The sequence below is a fragment of the Anopheles stephensi genome, chromosome 2 (assembly GCF_013141755.1).
Source record: "Anopheles stephensi strain Indian chromosome 2, UCI_ANSTEP_V1.0, whole genome shotgun sequence".
Lineage (NCBI taxonomy): Eukaryota > Metazoa > Arthropoda > Insecta > Diptera > Culicidae > Anopheles > Anopheles stephensi.
The window spans coordinates 82867522-82889163 of record NC_050202.1 but is presented as its reverse complement, the minus strand read 5'-3'; the positions used below and the strand labels follow the sequence as shown (position 1 = coordinate 82889163).

Here is a 21642-nt window from a genome sequence, read left to right as displayed (position 1 = left end):
ATTTTTTTTTATTGAAAATTTTGAGCAAACACTCGAAAAGAGAAAAAAACTTCAAATCATCAACAAAACAATCACCACACACAAAAAAATGAAAACGTGTTGTTGCTCCAGTCTCACCAGTTTCTCATCTCATCGCCGGCTCTCATCTCACGACCCACTCGCACGTTCGCCTGTGTGAGATGCACGACTCGAGCAGCGCGCGTACACACAGTACAACAGCCACAGTGAGCTGGGCTCACACTCGAAACTGGCCAAAATCGCACCCGTCACATATTTCGAGCTGTTTTCGAGCAGTGCGCGGCAAATTGTGTGCGATGTTCTTCTGTTCTAACTTTTTGCTACCCACACACACCGTACCCAGCGTGTGTGTTTGTGGTGGTGTGCGTTTTGCTCAAAAAAGTGACCGCACACACCAAACGATTTTTCTTTTTTTCTTACCTCTCAAAGCGTGCGGATGTGTTTTCGTCTCGTCTGCTGTGCTCGCGCGTCAAGTGTTTTTTTCGTGTGTTAAAAGTATTCTACGTTACGCAAAAAAACATGATACGAAAGCAAATGTAATCAAAGTGCACCGGGACACACTTTTTGTACGCTGTTCACTTTAACCGTGGATGATGGTGATGGTTCGGGTTTGTTTATTTCGCTTTTTTCGATTGGTGGTGCCTGCTACACCGTGTAGTGCGCGCGCGGTGAAATGGTCCGCGGTAGTGTGATGGGAAGGGGAGGAATCCGGGGGGTTTTTTCTGTAAAGGAATCCCCCAATTAACCTGTTCGTGTGTGTGTGTGCGTGTGTCAGAAATTGAAAGGGAAAATGAAAAGTGTGCGAAAAAAAGGATTTTTCCCTATCGAAAAAGATGCATTTTTCATCCCAAAAAAGTATTGAATTGTCGCGTGCGCGTGTGTGTATGTGTCGCTGTCGGGAGCAAAAAATAGCCCCAAATAAAATGTAAAACGGATCGCACACAAACACACACACACACATAGAAGCACACCACATCCTCCACACTGTGTCTCCCGCGCAGATGAAAAAAATCGCCGCACTTGTGGAAGATGAAAAAATTGTTTTCCTTTTTTTTTTGCTACGGGATTGGTTTTTTCCCACTGGGCTGTGTGTGCGTATACGTGTGTGCGTGCCTTCAAGTTTTGTTTAGTTTTAAGCGGTAATCCATTTGCGTGAAAAATATAGCGATCCAAGGGGGGTTTTTTGGTTTTCGACCATCTCGGCACTTTTTTCATTCGCCGTCCGCCGTTTCTTCCCCGGCCCATAGTCAATCACCCACCCACCCCCTCTGTGCTGTTCGGAACGTGTGCGTACGGTTGTATGGTTGTGTGCGTGGTGCGCGCCCCTTCTATAAGAGCAGGCAGCGTTGGTGTGAATGTGTGAGAACATTTTTTGTTCCGCGACCAGCTCTCGCACCGTTGGATGCGTGTGTGGCTGCTGCAGACGTGTGGATTTCTGTGTGTGTGCGTTTGATGAATTTGGTTAGCAGAAATTCGTCGTCGTCGTCTGTTTACTTAAATAATGTGTGCCGTTTTTGCGTACCACCAGCGTAAAGTGCCAAAAAGAATGCTTGGCACTTCATCCAACCGTTGTGTATATGTGTGTGTGTGGGTTATTATTATTGCTATTACTTGACGTGTAATGTGATGTGCCGTGTCCGTGTACCTACCGAACGAGCCAAGAAGAATGCAGCGCGCGGGAGATACTTTTAATCGGTGTTTAATTTGTGACCAAAAGGTGTATGAACTACGTTTCAGTATCGTTCCCTCGAAATTTAAACTACAAATTAGCATCTTTGATGTTTTTTTTGTATTATTTTATTTTATTCTAAAATGATACCAAAAATAAACTGCCGTTTTACTTGTTATAAAATTTAAATATTGCGAAAAAATCCGCACTTCGAAAAAATTGAGAATCAAAGCAAGCTACGTGTGTGTGTGAGTGGGGGTACGTTGGAGCAAAAAACCAAATGGCGTACCGAGCTGTGTGAGCGGCAAAACGCATGAGTTGCCGAACTCGACATCTCCCATCCCCACCCACCCACCCACCTTCTGCACAGAGTGTGGGTAACCTGTAGTCCCCCCAAAAAAAAAAGGTCTGCGAAAAAAAATGTATGTCCCTTTCAATTCGATTCGTGTGCGCGCGCTGTGTGTTGTTACAAGAGAGGTACCGAGCACAAAAAATCTCCGGGAAGCCAAAAACCCGCGTGAGAGAGCGATAGACAGAGAGAGAGCGAGCGAGAGATCGCGTGTGACACCCACAAAAAGTGAAGCTGCGAGCACGTGTGTGTGTGTGTGCGCCGGTTTTTCGCACGTGAGAGTTTTTCTCTACGCGCGACCGATACGAAAGAAGAGAGCAAAGAACGCGCGATCTTCTCGTGCGTGCTGTGCGCTCTGCTCCTCGCCAAGGACAGGCGAATCACACCGCACACACACGCACACCACACTAGCCTGCTACGGTTCGCTTTGTTCGGGTGTGCATTTTTTGACAGCCAGCAAGAAGAGGCTGCCGTTCCTTGTAGTGCCAAATCTTTAACGCTAAAATAATGTCTAACCATGATTTTGGTGCGTTCTGTAGCGTCGGCGGCGTGGTATTGCACGGGCAATTGTTGCGGCTTGATGATGCGATTGCTTACGGTGCTGATTACGCGTGCGGTGTTGCTGTGTGCGAGAAGTAATTCCCGCTTAATAAGTTGACGGGCGTGAGCAAGCAAAAGGCAAGGAAGAGAAAAAAAAAGACGCACAACAAAAACAACAGCGAGAAACAATAACAAACCGCGAGTGTCGAAGTTGTACGGGAAAAGGTTGAGCAGCGAGCGCGCGCGGCACTGGTGATGATCGTTAAGCGTGTTTGAAAAGTTGGCAAATTACAAGCAAAAGAAAAGTGCAATAATATAATAGTTTAAACAGAGAGAAAGAGAGAAATCAGTAAAAAAAATATATCCAAGTGAATTCCTTATTTGATAAGGAATAGATTTTTCGTTCTCGCGTGCGTGCGTGCGTGATTAGTGTCAACATGGCGCCAGTATTTGGGCAGCTTTTGCTGGCCACCGAGGAGGGAAAAATTCAACAAACCGCTCTAAACGTCAAGCGGGAAAAGAGTGAAGAGTCGGATGATCTTGATGTGAAGGTGAGTTTCCTAAAGGTAATGAAACAACGGTGTGAGAAAAGAAAAACCGCCCCGCCAAGTGCGCTTGCAGCAACAAAAGGACTCTTTAATCCCTCTTTAAAATCTTGGGTTTTTCACACAAACACACACACATATGAATAATTTCATTCCATTATTGTGCCAATGCAAAAAAAAACAGGGGCAAGCTTTTGCTGTGTAACGCTTTCCTCTTGTACAGTTTATGTGTGTATGTGGGCCGCTCTAGCCGGGAGTCTATAGAAAAATGCATTTTCCCTCAATGTGTTAATCCTGTGCAACAGAAAAAAAATCAGGGCGATGAAAACAGGAACTCGTCGTTGAGAGGGAGGAGGTGTATATGCTCGCATACTTCACACAAACCCACCCACCCAATTCTTCACCCACCACTGTATGCAACTGCATAAAATTCGAATGACGGTTCTCCCCGCTCTCCCTCCTTTTTGGTGCATTCGGTCGGTGCATTTCTGCCATTTCAGTATGCAACTCATTTTTAGCATAATTTACGCATTCTCCACCCGGTTTCCTACTAACCCGGGAATAAGAACAGCTCGCAAAGGTGAGCGATAAGAAGAGAAAAGAAAAAAAACACAACACAAACGGTTGGGGGAACGGTTTATGTACCTAAAAAAACCCAAAAATCCACTTTTGCCACACACCTACCAACCCACTAGAGTATGTGCGCAAAAAGAAAAAGATGGTATAAAAAAAAACATACTCAAAGAGCCACCAAAGGGGAAATAGCATGGAATGTGAAGAAGGATTTTTGAAAATCGACAGGGCGAATGAACCACAAAAAAACCGAACGAGATTAAAATAAAATAAAAAAGCATAACAACATACCGCCTCCTGTCCTGCTCTCCTGCCCGGGTCCGTCGTCAGCACACAATCGCAGTAACCTGTGCAGCATAACACCCAGTCAGAATGGGTCGGTCGGTCTGTGGATCCACCAAAAGTCGCTGGGAAGAGGATGAGCAAAAAGAAGAAAAAAATGGAAAAAATACACACACACCATCAAAACAACAGCAGAAACAACAAAACCTTCCGCCAAAAACAACATTCAGCAAGCGCAATCGTTTGGGAGATGGGAGAAGAAGGGTGGTGAAGGGAGACGCAGTTGGAAGCAGCAAAAGAAAATGAAAGAATAACAAAAACATCATCACCCAACAGTCTTCCACAGACTTCCAACGGGGAAAACACGACGGAGTCTGGACGCGGGCAGAGACCGAACATACAAACATCCCACCAAATCCAGCCAAGCCTGCCACTCGACGCTGTTGGCCGCGTGGATGTGTCACACTCGGGCCAGTACAATCCAGAGGCAGAGTCGGCTCTTGGTGGTGTTGCCGTTGGTTATTTTGATTTGGTTTTGTTGCTTCGACCTGTTATCATAGACCGGGGATGATGATGATGATGATGACGATGGAGCACACACAGAGTGAGGAGTGCTCCACGACAGTGGTGGCTAGAGAAATTGATAGAATTGACGAACAATCTCTTCCATGGCACCCCACCAATAAACCTTTGGGTGGGTGGGTGGTGGGTGGTTGGTGGGTGGGTTTGTGGATAGCGCAGCAGCAGCAAGGACTGGCGGAATAAGAAGTAAAAATAATAAACGATACGAAATATATATATCGTCTGCGCTTTCCTTACGAACGGACGAGATCGAAGAAGGCGATGGATTTACGGTTTCTTTTAGTACGAGAGTAGATACGTATCCTCTTCACACACACACGCGCGTTCTTGAAGAAGAGATGGAGTTGGAAAAATGTTCAATCCCAACCCCCCACCACTATCATCAGCACCCATCATTCCCATTTCATTTCCTTGAGGAAAATGGTTGCTTGGATGGATGTTTGTGCTTGCTTGCTAGCTTGCAATTCGGAAACTGTCAAAGCGATCTTTTACTGAGCTTTCGATCGAGATTGAGAGTGAGAGAGAGGGAGAGGGATTATCGTGGAAAAAGGAAAACATCCACTGTCTTGTAGGAGAGGAATTCAATTTCCCCAGGACAGTGGATCAAAAAAGGAAGAAACCGTTTTATTATTCAAAGCCCTAGAGAGAGATGAGAGGATTCTTCTCGACCTTTTTAGATACTATAAAATCTCTAGAAGTCTTATTTTATCCATTTATTGATTAAAAATTTGGATTCGATATGGCTCTGGATGGGATTTGATACAGGTATCAATCGAGTTAAAGGCTCGCTTCATTACCACCATGCTATCAAGCCACCAGGAATGACGGACGTGGGGAATGGGGACAAAGGATATATAGTCTCTAGCAACAGTCTAAAGATCAGTACAACCTTTACAAAGCATATTTGAAATAAAAGAAAAGTTTTAAAATATTTAAAAATTATAATAATATAAGTCCATGCACCCGACAAGATGAAACTCAACAAAAAGGAACTGAGCATGAGTCAACTGATGTGAAACATATTCCTATGAATCATGCGCCCAATTCTGCCGCAACAGGTAACCAGTGTCTCATTTACGCGCCATTACTGTCCCAATCTCAAGTCACCCAAGACCTCCTACCCCTCCTCCTTCTGCCCGTCTTATGTCAGACTCTTATGTGTTTTTAAGTCTGAGAAATATTATTCTTTCATTACCCTTTGCTCGCTTCCCCATGCCTTTTGCTAAGGGGACACAGAAATTTTAAAATAAATTGTGTGTGTGCGCGAAAGCCGAAGCAGCTTCATACGCAATTTGTGGAATTAATTTGAACTCATCAACCCCTCTTTTTGGAGGATGGTCCGATTCTCTCCCCAGCACCACAGGGTTATTGTTGGAAGTCGAGAACAAACAAGAGCAACCAGCAAAGAATTATGTTTATTTTTGACTCCCCACAAGGTGGTTATGCTGCTCGGCTGGACCTAGAAGAACTGGGGAGAGAGGGGGCTTTTTTTCGTTGTGGCTCGTAATAATATTCCGCTTTGTTTATGTTTGATTTAACAAATTTAACCAGACGTCTTTTAGCAAGCGTCCGGAAGAGCAAGAACGATGGGTAGGACAAGGCTGCCACGATCACTCAAATGCGGCAGCATTTAGCAAGTTTAGAAGCAGGCAAAACTTCAGAAAGGTTCTCCCCGTCTTCTTCCTACTTCCCGTTGTGGCAACAAGACACCTCTCTGGAACCCTCAGCCTCTCAAGAGCTAAATGGATATTTGGTACGGTGTGACGCACAATTTGCATTTGCCACTGCCACCTGTGTGTGTTTGAGCGTCTCGCTCTTCTTGGCCTCTTCACGACAAATTGAAGTTTGAGGGAGGAGAGTGTTAGCAAACGAACGACGACGCGATCGGGTACTTGACGGAAGAGAGCAAACCATAGCCATAGCCACATACACACTCACAAAGCACGTTGTTTTAAATCCTCGACCATTATTAAAGACCTCAAGTCTGGAGGAGGTGGTGCGCGCGCGACTTGGCATAAAATAGTTGTTTACGTTGTAATTGCACCCTGGCCGGGGTCTTCCACGAATCACCTTCCAAAGTGGTTGAAGCGCTCCAAGAAGTGTTTGGATGAAATAAAACATCCTGCTTATCTGCATCTTATCCATGACCTCTCCAGGTTCGGCTCTTAAATCACTGCACTAAAACAGCTGATTTGTCAACATTGGCGACCAGTTACTTCCACTCTCGATCGTTATCTCACGCAAACCTTCGTTAGGGGCGTCTAAGGCACTCTCCACGCTTCCCACTCCCCTACAAGGAAGAACTGACGACCTTGGCGCAAATGGCATACGGTTAGCTATGGGAGTTACGGAAGGCTTCGTTAAGAGCACTCGCTTTGCACCTAAACTCGCTCCAGCAAACGAAGATGATGATGACTAGTCACTTTCGGAAAGCAGAAACAGGCCAGCCTCTCCTCACCACAACCTTCTGTAGGTTCGCTCTGGTTGGCACAATAAGAAATTGTCCGTCTCAGAGCCTGTGTTGCGTGTCACCCGAAAACAGCGACAGAGACTTAGAATCAAAACATCAAGCATTCTCCGCACCACTAATAACCATTCGCGAACGTCGCGTAGTGCTGCTGCGCTCTGTCAAAAAGTTTCAGAACCACGGACAAACCACATTCGACCTTGACATTGTCTTCATTCGCTGGTTCTTCGGGGCCGTCCCGAATGGTGGACGCGCGCGTGTACGTGAAGTGGAGTTGTTAATAATCGATTTAGCGATGGAATGAAGGAAACCAGCAGCAACCCAATAACAACACCACCTGCGGAAGAGGGGGCAAGGTTAAGGTTGCGGCTGGGGCGATCCGATCAAGTGACGGGGAGGACACAGATGGTGAGCTTGGAGGGGCCTATAAAAGCGTTGCCGCGAAACATTTGCGCTGGTTACAAACAGACTTTATTTTGCATACATTTGCTATAAAATTATGGTCTCCTATTGATATGATTAGAGACGATCGTTGCTACTATTAAATTAGAGGTTCATATAACTTTCACAAAAGTGATAAACCAATTTTTTAAGTAGAAATGAAGACGGCGATCGATGTTTGTTTACTATGTTTCATGGTAAATTATAGCAAACGATGCTATAAAATAGGATCTTTCATCCGTTCTACTGGTTTTGGTACGCACTTAATCTTAATTCGACTTATCTAAAGTGATACCGGATGATCGAGTTCAGCGAACACTTACCACATTCGACATCGAATCGAAGTTTGACTTTACCATTAACCAACCGCTATGCCAGCGACGCGTTCCGCAGCCAATTAACCAACCAGATTAACAATTATCTTCACATCCCCTTTCGATTGCCAATTATCGAATCGCCAGAACTCATCATAAGCTTTTTAATTCACTCAAGAATGATGAAAACACATCGACGAGATACTATAAACTCTAATCAAACCTTCCCGCGTGCGTTTACAAGTGATACTCGAGTACCTGCGAGTGCGTTAAAAAGTGAAGATCGTTTCGCGATCGTTTTGTACACTCTCAGCACAGACACACCATTGACGTAGTAGTAGCAGTAGTACTCAACCTTCCGTCATTAAAGGAAGGCCAATTGGGCGATCTATTATGGTGGAGCCGAAGTGTCCACTCAACTACTCCTCGTCTGTCCTTGGGCACTTAAATAAATGCCTTTAACGATGCCATAGAGCTAAGAAAACACTCAAAACCACATCTCTCTCTCCCTCTCTCTCTCTCTCCCTCTCTTGCTTCATTTACTAATGTTCGTTCTTCCTTTCGTTCCTTTTCCCCTCTCTTGACAGATCTTCTCCGCCAAGGCTAACCTGGAGCTGCACGGCGGATCGCTTCAGATGCGCGAAACCAAACCGTACAAATGCACGCAATGCACCAAGTCGTTCGCCAACTCGAGCTACCTGTCCCAGCACACGCGGATACACCTGGGCATCAAACCGTACCGGTGCGAGATCTGTCAGCGCAAGTTCACCCAGCTGTCCCATCTGCAGCAGCACATCCGGACGCACACCGGCGACAAACCGTACAAATGCCGACATCCGGGCTGCCCGAAAGCGTTCTCGCAGCTCTCCAACCTGCAGTCCCATTCGCGGTGCCATCAGACGGACAAACCGTTCAAGTGTAACTCGTGCTACAAGTGCTTCACGGACGAGGCCTCCCTGCTGGAGCACATCCCGAAGCACAAGGACTCGAAGCATCTGAAGACGCACATCTGCCAGCTGTGCGGCAAATCGTACACGCAGGAAACGTATCTGGCGAAGCACATGCAGAAGCACGCGGAAAAGGAGGAAAAGCGTCGCAACCGGGCGGCCGGTGGCGGCGGTGGTGGAGGCGGTGGTGGTGGCGGTAGCGGGGCGGCGAGCGGTGCCAACTCTTCGGCCGGTTCCGGAGCTGCGGGAAATAATAATAATAATAATAATAATAACAGCAGTAATGCGAACAGCAACGCGAATAATAGCGGTGCCGGAAGTCCAAACGGTGGGGGCGCTGGCGGAGCGGCCGTGGTAGCGAATGCGGCCGCGGTGGCAGCGGTCGCCGATGCAGCCGCCGTTGGATTGGCCGGCCTGGCTGGGTTGGGACTGAACCGGATGGGCGGTATGGTGGTAGGGAATGCGGCCGCGGCAGCAGCAGCCGTCGGGCTGGAGCATCCTTACTGGCCCAAGGTTAGTCCGGATTCGGCCGCTAGTCTAGCGGAGGCCATGCAGCAGCAGCAGCAACAGCAGCAGCAACAGCAACAGCAGCAGCAGTACGATTTCAGCAGTAGTGGCGGGGCGAGCGGCGGTAACAGTGGTGGCGGAGCCGGTGGCAACGCGAACAATGGTGGCGCCGCGAACGGTAAGTGGCGGAAGGAGTGTGGTGTGCTGCCCGGTTTTCCAATTCCAACGGAACAACAGTGCGGTGCGATAGCGCCTGATGGTAGCTTCTTATCTGTTCCATCTTTCCAGATCCGCAGCATCATCGTAACTTGAACGGGAGCAGCAGTTCCGCCAACTCGGCGGACGACGTCGGCGAGGACCTGGTCGTCATCCGGCACAACTCCCAGCAGCAGCAGCAGCAGCAGCAGCACGTTAGCAACCAATCGAATGCCTCGTCCGCCGCCAACTCGTCCGCCTTCACGCCGATCAACGTGATGCCACCGCATCTGAACAGCCTGGCGGCGGCCCACCAGCACCACCAGCAGCAGCTGGCGGCCGCCCAGCAGCGGGCCGCCCCACCCTCGTACCTGTACGACGCGATCAGCTTCCAGAACCAGAAAGCGATCAATCAGAATGCGGCGGCGGTGGCTGCGGCCGCCGCGAACGGCTTCCCGAACCAGCTCATCTCCCTGCACCAGATCCGGAACTATGCGCACCAGCCGGGCGCGGGTGGTGGCGGTGGCGGCGGCGGCGGCGGAGGCGTCGGAGGCCTTCTGTCTGGGGAGCATTTGCTGATGGGCGGCGGTGTTGGCAAGGTGGAAAAATAGTTTCATCTGCAAGGGCTGCGTGTGTGTGTGCGCGCGTGATAAAGATGATGTAATTATAGAGCGCAAATCTCCACACCTCCCGCACACAAGCACACACACAGACAAATCCGATCCCGAGGATCCGTCGTTTGTTTGTAACAAAAGCTTCTTTGTATCTCTCCTCTCGGTGTAGAAAGGGATATTTGGTAGGGGGGAGTAGTAGCATGTGTGGACTACTTCGATTAATTTCTATTTTTTCTCTCTCACACACTCCCTATCTTGCGCCACGCACACACACACGCAGCCAACCAACACGGGAGACAAGCCTACTAGATTGTAAGCTCCTTCTTTAAGTTAGATAAGTTTCGTCGTTGCTAGGATCCGCGTTTGACAAAAAAAAAGAGGATAGTTTGAAACTGTTCGCACGCAGACCAACACACACACACACACACACGCACACACACAGCTTTCTCGTGGGGGAGCCTCCGCTGTATTGTTTTTAATTTCTTGCTTAGAGAATATTTGCGCCTAGTTAAAGGATCTCGGTGATTTTAGACGGATAAGTAAGCACTGCTGTGGTGTGGCAGCGGAAGCGGGCGGAGGGATCTTCTTCTTTTTCCTTTTTGTTTATTTGATAAAAAAAGCCCCCCTTAAACATGAGCCACCACCGTGTATGTGCGCGCGCTTGTGTGTGCGTGTGTGTGTTTGCGTGCTTTTATGTAGTGTAGGGGGGGGGGGGAACGAACAGGCGCGAGTAGGCGGCAAGCTGAGCTATAAGAAAAGTAGGCAAAAATACTTTAATTTGCAAAACAAACACACAAAATGCATGCCAGCCGATAGCAAACACACATGGGGGAAAACAGAGAGGTAAAAACAATTGTAAATAGAGAACAATCGAAGCGAGAATGGAGTAAGTAGCTATAAATATACATACCAACACATATACATATGCATCTCTATATAAATGTCACTCTGAATCACTTGAAGTGTGTGTATGTGTGTGTGTGTGCTCTCTCGTGTATCCTGTTAACGTATGATCCTTGTACAAACAAAGCAGCATCGCGCACCCTACCCGGCAGTACTACCCCTTTCCCTTCTTCAAACACTTTAAGATGCATTTAAACAAGAAAGGGAACGGGGGATCGCTGTATGGGTGTGTGTGTGTGCGTGGATGATAGTTTCCTTCTCCTTTTTTTCTAAATTTGATTTACGGTTTAGTTGCCTTATATCTTTACCCTCTGTGTAGTGGCAGTTGAGCAGCAAGCTTATCAATCAATTATCAGCTTATGGGGGGCTTCGTTTCGCTTGACGGGACCGTTTTTGGGGTTAACTTAACCGGAAGAAACCTTCCCGCTTTCCACTTTCTCGAAGAAAAAGTGCAACAGGTGAAACGATCCTTCCGAGCGGCTGATGATAAGCTTTGCGCGCTGCATGCGTTCCGGAGAGGAGGACGCAAGGGAACGGGGGGAGAGTTTTACTTAAGCAACAAACACACAGAACGCAAACGATCCACGCATCCACGCATATCCGCTGCATCTCTTCTTGCATGAGATGTGAGTGTGTGTGTGTGGTGTGAGCACGTGTGTAATATTAGTAGCAACCAGTATAGTAAGCCCGTATAGTAGTAGTAGTAGCAGTATGATGTAACGAACGAACGGTTGAGTAGAGCGTGTCGTCCTGTCTGTGACAAAGCAAGCGGAAGCGTATCGGGGAAAGGAAAGGTAAACAGTTGTGTAAAGAAGCAAACAAAAACAAACACACCGCACATAAATCGACGACGAATCGAACGGAAAGAACCACTCCAATGTAGCGGTGGTCAGCAGAAGCTGATACAAAAACAAATCTTTTATGATTATGAATAAAACAGAGTAAAAACAAAAGCAACAAACAACAAAAAAAAAACACACACACAACATAATTTAAAATAATCCAATGGTGTTGATTGAATTTTATTTCTCTTAGAATTGTTAGAAGTTATGAGGAAAGAAAAATGGGTAAAATCGGGAAGGTTTCGGATTTGGGGCGCTTTCCGGACAGTTCTTGATACTTATGTTCTTTTTGTAGTATTGAGTTAAAATTTTACTAGTCTCCGACAAATGGCCATCTCTTCGATCATTTCTCTCCTACTTCATCCATTTCTCCATTGGGGATTCCGAAACGGAAAATCAACCACTGACCAGAGATCGTCACGATACGGCAAACCTTGGAGAAGATGGCCGGAGCAGCAGCTCCACTCTTACCATCTCTTCATTGATTTTAAAGCCGCATTTGACAGCATAGCCAGGGTAAAACTGTACGTCGCAAATGAGCTCTTTTGGAATCCCGGCAAAGCTTACCAGGCTTGTAAGAATGACAAATGGCCAACATCACATGCCATGGTGAAGGTGGATGGAAACCTCTCAGGACGCTTTGCTACCACCAAAGGGCTTGCCTGTCTCCTTTTCAGCCATCCGCGACTCGGAGGTGGAAACTTCGGGGACCATCTTCTATAAGTCAATCCAGATCCTGGCATACGCTGATGACATAGACATCATTGGTTTGAGGCTCTCCTATGTAGCAGCAGCTTATCAAAGGATCGTGCGTGCGGCACAGAACCTCGGGTTGGAGATTAACGAGGCGAAAACCGAAAATGATGGTGGCCAGCGGCCCTGCTAACGAACACTGATTTACGCACGGGGTGATGTACAGATAGGTGACCGCACCTTCGAAGTCGTCCAAAACTTCACCTATCTGGGGTCAAAACTACAGCCTGAGGAAACTTCTCCACTCTTAATATCTGTCGCGATGGACGAAGCTGGGACTGTACAGAACATTTATAGTCCCAGTACTCACATACGCCTCTGAGCAATGGACTCTGTCTAAAACTGACGAAGCCCTCCTAGCCGCGTTCGAGAGGAAGATGCTCAGAAGGAGTGTTGGCCCCGTGTATGTTTGGAAGGACAATGGAGGAGCCGCTACAATGACGAGCTCTACGAGCTGTATGATGATCTTACCAAGCTGGACACGCCATGAGAATGACACCGGACGACCCTGCCCTTAAAGTGCTTTTAGGCCGTCCACACGGAGAGAGGAGGCGTGGAACGGCCGGGATAACGGATTGGCAGACGACGTGAGCGGTTTCGAGGATTGTTGCAGCAGGCCAAGACCGCAAAGCGGTTGTAGCGCCTGATAAGTGAAGTAAGTAAGTCATCCATTTCTTGTATGCAGCGCCCTCTGCCAGAAACGCGAGGTACTATGAAGGCAGAGCTGCTACAAAATACTATGACACTGACAAAGCGACTTCTTGCGGCTTTCTTGGGTAGACTTCAGCAGCTGTAAATATTTCTATAAAGTTTCTCAACAACTTGTTACTTACTTGCTGGTTAGGTATTATCAGCCCCGTAGTGGTTTTGGCCTGGCCTTAGTTAAGAAGCCCTTCTACTATCCAGCTCTGTATGGACCTGCAAAGCACCCTTTGTCCTTGTGGCCGATGAAAAATACCGATGAAAGTGGATTTGGCCAACTGGGCCGTCCGGTGGCATTCGCACGACTTTATCAGGGTGTCCTGCTGAACCTAAGTCTCTGCACGGCGTTTTAAACAGAATTCATGTCTCTGAGACGTCAGAAGCCAGATGGAAGACAAGTGACGTAATCTCTAACCCAAACCGTTGTCCGGAGAACCTCCATCCAATGAAGTCTATATCATCAGCACTTCTGGATTATAGACTTATCAGTATGCAAGGCTGATGGTTTTCCAGATCATCAAAATTTATAGGAGGAGGTCCTAGAGTCAATTTTGAAGCTCCAATTCGCAAGACGAAGAATTCTAGGGAAGGCTCAAGGACCTGGAAATTCGTGAGGCTTCGTGAGCATTTGTTGGACAATGTTGATGAGGACTGTGGACGAAAAGAGTTAGCTGAGCTGTTTAGCGGGTCAGTTATTAAGACGCTGACCGGAAAATCGAAACGATACCGAGTCGTCCCTATCGAGGATCGGCCCTGGGACGAGATCCTTCGATGATAACCTGCTACTGTTTCTGAACTCGACTATACGCATTAACGCATGGGTTGTTGTTTTGTTTCTGATTCTGTTTTATTCTCTCTTGTTTTTACTACACAACAATAATAATCCACTAAGTGTAATGAAGACAGCCTCAGACACACACACACACTCGGACAGACAGACAGACCCATCGGCAACATACGATTAAGCGCAGGAAAAGATGCAACTTATGTATTACAAAGTAAAAATGGCCAACACACGCAACATTTAAGCACCTTGACGATATGCGCACGTGTGTGTGTGCGTCTCTCTCTCTTTCTGTTAAAGCTAAAAACATAAAACCTTGCTCGAATGGACAACGGGGTAAAAGCTACACTTGTAAAAAGCCAATACGTAAAACCATTAACGAATTAAAACAAAAAAATTGCTGGAATGGCCAATAACGCTCTGTGGAGCATCTCTGTAGTTTAATACCGCTTCGTTTCTTCGCTGCATGCACATACTGTCGGAATGGTTAGGGGTCTTCCCTGGGGGGTTTTTGTCCCCGCTAACTACTTTTTCTTTTCTTTTTCTACGAGTATCTGGAAGCTTTACGCGACCCGGAGGACACCAGTGCCGGTGTGCCGATGCGTATCGTCGCCGTTGCCGTATCGTCCGCCCCGTTCGTCCGTTCACCTGCGTTCGTGCCGCCGGGCCCGCCGGATAGTAGAGCGTGCTTGGTTATGTTTTCCGTCTGCAGGATCACCACCAGCAGCCGGTTGAACAGGATCAGCAGCAGCCGGGTGTTTAGCTTCCGGTTCTGCAGCATCTGGAAGAAGCTCAGCAGACCGCTGTTGCACGTCACCGACCCGACCACATGCTTCAGATCGTCGGACAGCAGCGCGAAGAGGGAAATTTTGGCCGCCAGCTTCGTGCGCAACCGGGTACTGTCTTCGCGCAGCGGTGTGGTTGGATTGAACCGGTCGCCTTCCGGCCAAACGTTGTTCCTGAAAAGAGTCCATTCCATTAGCGCATTCCTTTCGCAAACCCCGGAAGCACCCCGAGTGGGGGTGAACACGTACAATATTGAGGATAGAACCGCCTCAAGCTTGTCCGGCGCAAGCAGACTGCTGGCCGTTTGGATGATGCGCTTGTTGGTCGCATGACTAACCCAGGGCGCACCGAGCAACCGGTTAATGAGCCCGCGACGCAACCACTGCGATTTGTTCTGCAGATCAAACACTTCGTCCAGTAGGTTAAGTGCCGAGGCCAGCGCCGGATACTCGGACTGCTTTAGCTCGAGCGTCGGAATGTCCTGGATGTCGTAGAAACTGCGCTCCTTCAGCGAGCTCTTGCTCACAAACATCCGCGAAATGCCACCGACGAGCGTGTCCGGCATGTTGCGGATCTTGCTCATGCCCGACTTGAGACTTTCGATCTGGAAAGACAAGAGCACCTTGCTTTAGCAAACTAGGCGGAAAGCTAGAAGAAGGAGAGTGGTAAGGTACCGTCTTCACCACCGGTCCACCGTGCATCTTGCGATCGTCCGTGTCCGGCTCGAGAAAGTTGCGGATGATCGCCATCATCTCCTCGGACAGTTCCGCTTTCGCGCACACCTCCGCCAGAAAGCGGTTCAGTATCTCCATCCGATGTTCCAGCACGGCCCGCTGCGTGTTTTGGAACGTTTTCTTCGCGGGAAATGGGACCCGCTCAAGGGCCGGGAAGCGCTTCACGAGCAGCTTCTTCAGCTCCAGAAACTTCGAGTAGCGCCGATAGATGTGCCAGCTCTTGTGGTGATTGTCCTCGATCACGTGCACCTGGATGGCGTACACCGCGTAGTGGCCCTCGCAGTGGATCGCCGTGTTAATGATCCGTGCGGACAGTTTGTGTTTATACTGCTGGTGGTGGTGGTGTTGGTGATGTCCCATATGGCCCTGAAAGCTCGCTTCATCCGCATGTAGCTGTGGCGCGGGAATGCGCCTGCTCGTGGGCAACACGGCGGTTGGCGCCTCGTTCCCCGAATCGTTGCTCGAACAGTCGGACGATTGACGGAGCTGCTCGATGTTGAGATCGTTAATGGCCGCAAACATCCCGGTACAGTCGCTGTGCGAACGGGCATGCTTGATCGTACTGACGGTCGTGGGAAACAGGCTGGAAGGGGACGGTTTCTTCAGCACCGGCAGGCCAGCCCTCACATCGTGCTCCTCCCTAATGTCCACCGTAATCGGTGGCCCGTGCAGGGTGGGCGCGGTCAGGCTCGCTGCGTCCTCATCATCATCCGTCTCGTCGAACCGAATGTCGCCGCTGTTCGTGTCGCTTGCGCTATCACCCTGCAGCCCCAGCCCACCGAACACGGTCAAATGCTCGAGCGACGGCAGGTCCGGATCGTGCGCGCTGTGAAAGTCCAGCTCGCGCAGCAGCTGCTTGTAGGCCACACTCTGGTAGAAGTTGTTCAGGAACACTTCCTCGTTTTTCTGCTTCTCGTAGATGTACTTGCAGATCGAGTCGAACCACGTGTTTTCCGGCTGGATGGACGGATCGTTCAGCCGGAAGTTGAGCGCCTCGATCAGCCCCGGGTCGATGTTTAGGTAGTTCGGCGAGGAGGGTTGCAGATACTGGAACGAGTGTGGGGGGGGGGGGGGGGGAAAGGGCAATATTTTTAGTTTGATCTAGGCTGATACCGGTCCGGTGGCCGAAGCGACAGCGGCGCCGGTCTTCACACGACAGGGCCGCGGTTCCAATCCCATCCAGACCGCTTCCCCGTACGCAGAGCTGACTACTTTACAACGGGTAAAATTAAGTCACAGAAAGCCAGAAATGGTGGCAGGCCGAGACCTCTCGAGGTTTTGTAGTGCCAGGGAAGAAGAAGAAGAAGGCTGATACCAGCCAGAGGATTTGACAGAGCTAGGCTGCTGGCAATTAGCAACAAACACACAGCAATAAGTAGTAAGGTAAAAGACTCGAGAAGGCCCCCCATTCTGACAAAATTTGTTATGCACTGTAAGATTTACGCCTGAATGTATGCAGACCGCAGTACAAATTGCGAATGCTTCACAGTGTGCTTGCAATGTGGTCAAAATTGGTTGACGAAAGTCGAATAAAATATTGCTTATTATTCGATAAAAACCCCCTATCCCCTAACCTGACCATTCATTTTGGCTTACTGGGGCTTCGTACTAATTTTCGGTCGCGCTAGGGGTGAACAATCGGGCCTATAACTTGGACGGCGTTCTCGGACGGTAACGGAACAGTAATTCAATGAATACTTTTTACCTTGCATTGATATTCAGCAAAGGAGGAAAAATAAGAATATCAGCATTTCAAATCACATGTTACAATGTATATTCTCATGTTCTACTCGCTGTCCAGTAACAGTATTGAGGAACAATGCACAATGTTTATATCAAATGAGTTTTGACAATTCGGAAATCCCACTGTACATCAAAAATGACAGCCCACAGTGCCGCACACAAAAGATTCTAGGGGGGCCTTCTCGAGTCTTTTACCAAAATAAGAATATCAACATTGCAAATCACTTGCTACAATGTACATTATCATGCTCTACTCGCTGTCCAGCAACAGTATTGAGGAACGAGTTATGACCATACAAAAATCCCACTGTGCCATAAAAATGACAGACCACAGTGCTGCACAAAAAAGATTCTAGGGGGGCCTTCTCGAGTCTTTCAACAGTAGTAAACATCAGAGAAGACTCCGGATTCCGAGCTATCTTGGAGAACTCTATCTCTCGCAACCTGATGCTCTCATGCCTCAGCTCTCAAGAGGCCTTTGATTCGATGAAAGGACATCAGGAAGAGACGGTGGAAGAATATACTTCCGAGACTGCAGGCAAGACTTGAGACTAGTTAAGCTGTTAAGCCACCGGTTAAGGGTGCAAATCGTCAACAGTACAGGCTTCTCTTCAGGATAAAAAGGATAGATAGTCTTAAGCATAGTTGCTTCCCACAGCATAGCCTACCTCTTGATACAGTGTGCTCGCCTTCTCCCGGATGCTTCGCAGCAGCTCCTCCCGGCTCAGCTTCGACTTGTTTACCTGCATCTCGGAGAAGCATTGGCTGGTGCTAATTTTCCATTCTGCCACAACACAAGAAATGGGAAATGAATCCAATGAGCCCCACCCCCAAACAATCGGGAACTAGCTCGGTTCTTCGGCTTCCTTACCTTGAGCGGTGAGATAAAATATCACATACTTTTGCAGATTTAATACACTAAGATAGTCCAGATAGTAGAACACGGCCAGCTCCTTCCGCAGTATGTCGTCCAGGCTGAGCTGTGGTAAATTCGTCGACGCCTTATCCCGTTCCGTCTTGCCAAAGTCTTTTTGGGGGGGAAAAAAATTGAATAACATCGATGACGTTCCCAAACTGCAGCTGCCACGCTTACCATTCTTGTTGTTCTGCAGATGGCTAATCCGCAGATCGATCAGCTTCTGCGTGTACTTGAGACTGGCCAGCTCGGCACTACAGCTGCTGTCCTTGTACTTTGCGTCCATCTCTTTGGTAATCAGCTGCCGGCAGGCACGCAGCTCCGACAGATCCGTCGACTGGCGGATCATCTTGAGCAGGAACTCGCCCGCCGGCGGATCCTTGGTGAATTGTTTCGCAATCTGCAGATTGATAAAGTCCGGATCGGCGAGCGTGTTCAGCATGGGCTTCAGCAAACTGTTCGCAAGCAGATTGCACAGCAAGGTGCGCAACGTTAGGCAGTTAAAGTCCTCCTCCGGCAGCATGAAGTACAGTACCGTTTCGGACACCTGCCTGAGGTACTCGTTGAGCGCCTCCGGATCCATACACTCACTGCGGTACTCTTCGCAGAAGCCAAAGAACGAGTTGAGGAGCATCGTTTCCGGATCGACCGACGACTGCTCGTCGACCGGTACGCTGTAGAACCGGGAGTTGGCCACATTCTTCTGCAGGGCCGCGTTGCCCAGCTGCCAGGTAAGATCCGTTTCGCTCTTGTTTCGCCGGTGCCCTTCCACCTTGAGGTTGCGCCGCTGGGGAGACAGCTTCTCGTGAAGCTTCGAGCGTTTCGGGTCCGTGCCGGTGGAGGATTTTTTGCTGTTGGCACTGGTCGCCACCTCCTGGGTGGCTAGTCGATAGAAGCGCGTGTGCTTCGCTAGATCGTCGATCAGGCGGGTCGTCATCAGGGGAAGCAGATCGACGGACCGGACGCGTTGGCATATTTGCAGGATGAGCGTTTCGATGCTGGTGCGTATGCTGCACTCGGAAAACTCCCGATTGTCCGACACGACGGTGTACCAGGAATCGATGAAATCACGCACCACGTAGTCGAGGATCGTGTGGATCAGCTTGTCGATCGGTTTGCTACCGCTGAGGATCTTTTTCTTCCTCGGCGAACCGGGCGGTGTGTCTTGCCGGTGCTGGTGGTGTAGCAGAATGTCCGTAGGGTGCGTGAGGTACGATTTAAACGAGGACAGTGGCGTGGACGCTACCGATACCTCTTCTCCGATGGAAACATTAACTACTGGAAGGCGAGAGAGAGAGAGAGAGAGTAGATCGATATTTAGGTCGTTCTTGGCGGTCTTCTTTACAAGCGGAGTTGTTCTACGCTAGCACTAGCTTTGTGTCCCTCTACCGTATCCTCTACCTCCTACGGTCACAAGCGAACCTCCCTACACCTTCTTACGCTACAACAAACAAAATGGCAAAAGCATGAGAACGTCCCCCGGTAATCAATTCCAACCGTTCCCCCCCCCCCCACCTCCCTCCCCAAACGTTACCATCTTTTTTACTCCGATGCTTGTCCGGTTCGTGATCCGCTCCAGCTGCCCGCTTGTCCGTGTGTATTTTAATGCTCTCGAACGGTCTCCAGCGGCTACGTTCCTCCCCGGGCGATGGCCGATTGGGTGCAGGCTGCGTCGCCATCGGATGAGCCGGCCCACCTTCCGGGCTGTTATCTAGAATGGTATGATGGTCCCGTTGGTGGAAGTGCAAATGGTGGCCACGGTGCATAAGGTGGTCCGTGATTGCGTTTGACTTGGCCGGTGGTTCGCTGGCGCCGGTGCGCGGTTCGCGCTTCTTGAACAGCAGCTCGATTCCGGCATCGAGAAAGTTGCGCCGGCGATTGCCGGCGCCCCCGGTCGCGGACGAATCGCCCGCCCCCGGCGGATGGTGCTGGTTGTGCGCTTTCGCATTACGGTTCGATTCGGTTTGCACTTTGATGTTGGGCGAAATGAGCAGCAAATTACCGGGCTTAGGGTCACAAACTATTCGAGCGGGATATCGGTTTTTTATGTGGCAAAAGGCGTGGCATTGTTTTGGAATTAGACACACCGGTCACCGGATGCCCGGGGTTAGCGTGCGACCGTGCGCGTGACGGTTACCGATAGCAGATAGTAACGAGAATGGCGGATTTTGATTTTGGTTTTTGACGATTTCATGTGCACGGGTGCATGTCATGGCAACATTTTGTTTTTGGTTGGGAGTTTTTTTTGTTTGTTTTTTTTCAGTTCATGTGGTGACAAGAGAAAGAGAGATAGGCGTGTGTGTTTCATAGAGGAAAGAGAGAGAGAAAGAGAGAAGAAAGAATGGGGTTTCCGGATGAGGCGATTGAATATTGCTAGTGGCAACGGCAAACACAACATCCAAGCAATCGGTATGAGAACACATAAGGGTGAATAAATGAAACAAATCATAACTCCAAAACACGTTTTGTCCAATCGGGATGAGATCGTGTGCATTGCACAGGTGCATCATTAGGCAACACATAACCAAACCAAAACCAACAAAGCAAACCGACAACAAAACAACACAAACAGCCAATTCGCAATCGTACGGACGGGTACGTACGCGGGGTTAAGGAACAAATTAAAAGCTACCAAAACTAAAGGGGGGTGACATACAACGGCACCGACTTGCATGCGCTCGGTGCCCTCACTCTACATACCGATGCTTAGTCCTAACGATTTAGGTTCGTCCAGTGGATTCTCCAGCAGCCCACTGTCGAGGAATTTGTCCAGATCGCTGTGCTGTAAGTACAGTATGGTCAGAAACCTACGGCGAAAAGAATGGATTGAGCATGGGTGACACAAGGGTCGAACGAGGGCTGCTGATAAGCCTGCTTCCTTACCCGAGCAAGAATAGCACCAAACCGATAACCATCGTCGTGACCCAGAACACTCCGAACAGATTGATCGACACAGCGACGCTGAGCGCTATCCAGCTGGCGTACTTGAACTCCATCCTTTGATTCCCCCGGGGGCCAGCTACGTCTCGATGAAAACCATTCTACACTGTGCTTTCCGTAGATGATTCAAACACTTGCGGACAGGCGGTGACGGTGAACCTGATGGAAAGCATCACTATTGCGAAAGGAGGGCCATTGGTAAAAGGAAAAACACTTTTTCACGAAAAAACAACACGAAAGTGACTTTTGTTTTGCTTACATATGTTGCGATGTTTTGATGGAATTTGATGTGGCGGCAGGTCCGTTCGCGGATCAGCTGTCAGACGGCGTTTGACAGATGACAGTTGGGCTTCGATGGTGTGGATTTGAAATTGTTAACGGTTTTTGGGACATTATCTCGAGAAAGAGGTGCAAACGTTCTGTGATTTTTAAAAATAAATTATTTCAATAACTCATAACTTCTTGCACTTACGATCATGGTCAGTATATTCTTTCA

At 48.8% G+C, this 21642-nt stretch overlaps 2 protein-coding genes across 7 annotated transcripts in view; one reads left to right on the top strand and one right to left on the bottom strand.

Annotated features, from left to right (window-relative positions):
• Window positions 1-11068, top strand: part of LOC118505711 (zinc finger protein squeeze-like) — a 32228-nt gene extending 21160 nt beyond the window's left edge. For both annotated transcript variants that reach the window (XM_036041884.1, XM_036041883.1), the window contains exons 4-5: window positions 8368-9412; window positions 9523-11068. In XM_036041884.1, coding sequence (XP_035897777.1) covers window positions 8368-9412; window positions 9523-10040 — 1563 coding nt within the window. In that variant the 3' untranslated portion in view covers window positions 10041-11068. The remainder of the gene's footprint in view (window positions 1-8367; window positions 9413-9522) is intronic.
• Window positions 11069-14071: 3003 nt separating this feature from the next.
• On the bottom strand, window positions 14072-21424 carry LOC118505707 (sorting nexin-13-like). Of its 5 annotated transcripts, XM_036041865.1 has the most exons (10): window positions 21406-21424; window positions 21090-21321; window positions 20907-21013; window positions 19741-20226; window positions 18384-19484; window positions 18162-18317; window positions 17959-18074; window positions 15488-16594; window positions 15062-15417; window positions 14072-14986 (listed from the first exon to the last, which is right to left on the bottom strand). In XM_036041865.1, the coding sequence occupies exons 2-10, from the start codon at window positions 21200-21202 to the stop codon at window positions 14572-14574; spliced, it is 3957 nt and encodes a 1318-aa protein (XP_035897758.1). In that variant the 5' UTR covers window positions 21203-21321; window positions 21406-21424; the 3' UTR covers window positions 14072-14571. The 5 variants fall into 5 exon arrangements, with proteins under 5 accessions (XP_035897758.1, XP_035897759.1, XP_035897760.1 ...); XM_036041866.1 differs by lacking the exon at window positions 21406-21424 and having other exon boundaries at window positions 19741-19917; window positions 21090-21396; XM_036041867.1 differs by lacking the exon at window positions 21406-21424 and having other exon boundaries at window positions 18384-19481; window positions 19741-19917; window positions 21090-21396.
• Window positions 21425-21642: the final 218 nt, after the last annotated feature.

Bases quoted from the DNA above. Each gene is read 5' to 3' on its own strand.
- LOC118505707 (XM_036041865.1), bottom strand. From the start codon at position 21,202: ATGGAGTTCAAGTACGCCAGCTGGATAGCGCTCAGCGTCGCTGTGTCG. The intron at 20,227-20,906 runs GTATGTAGAGTG...CCGCTCGAATAG, and splicing joins ATCGTTAGGACTAAGCATCG to TTTGTGACCCTAAGCCCGGT. The intron at 16,595-17,958 runs GTAGGCTATGCT...CACTCGTTCCAG, and splicing joins CGAGCACACTGTATCAAGAG to TATCTGCAACCCTCCTCGCC.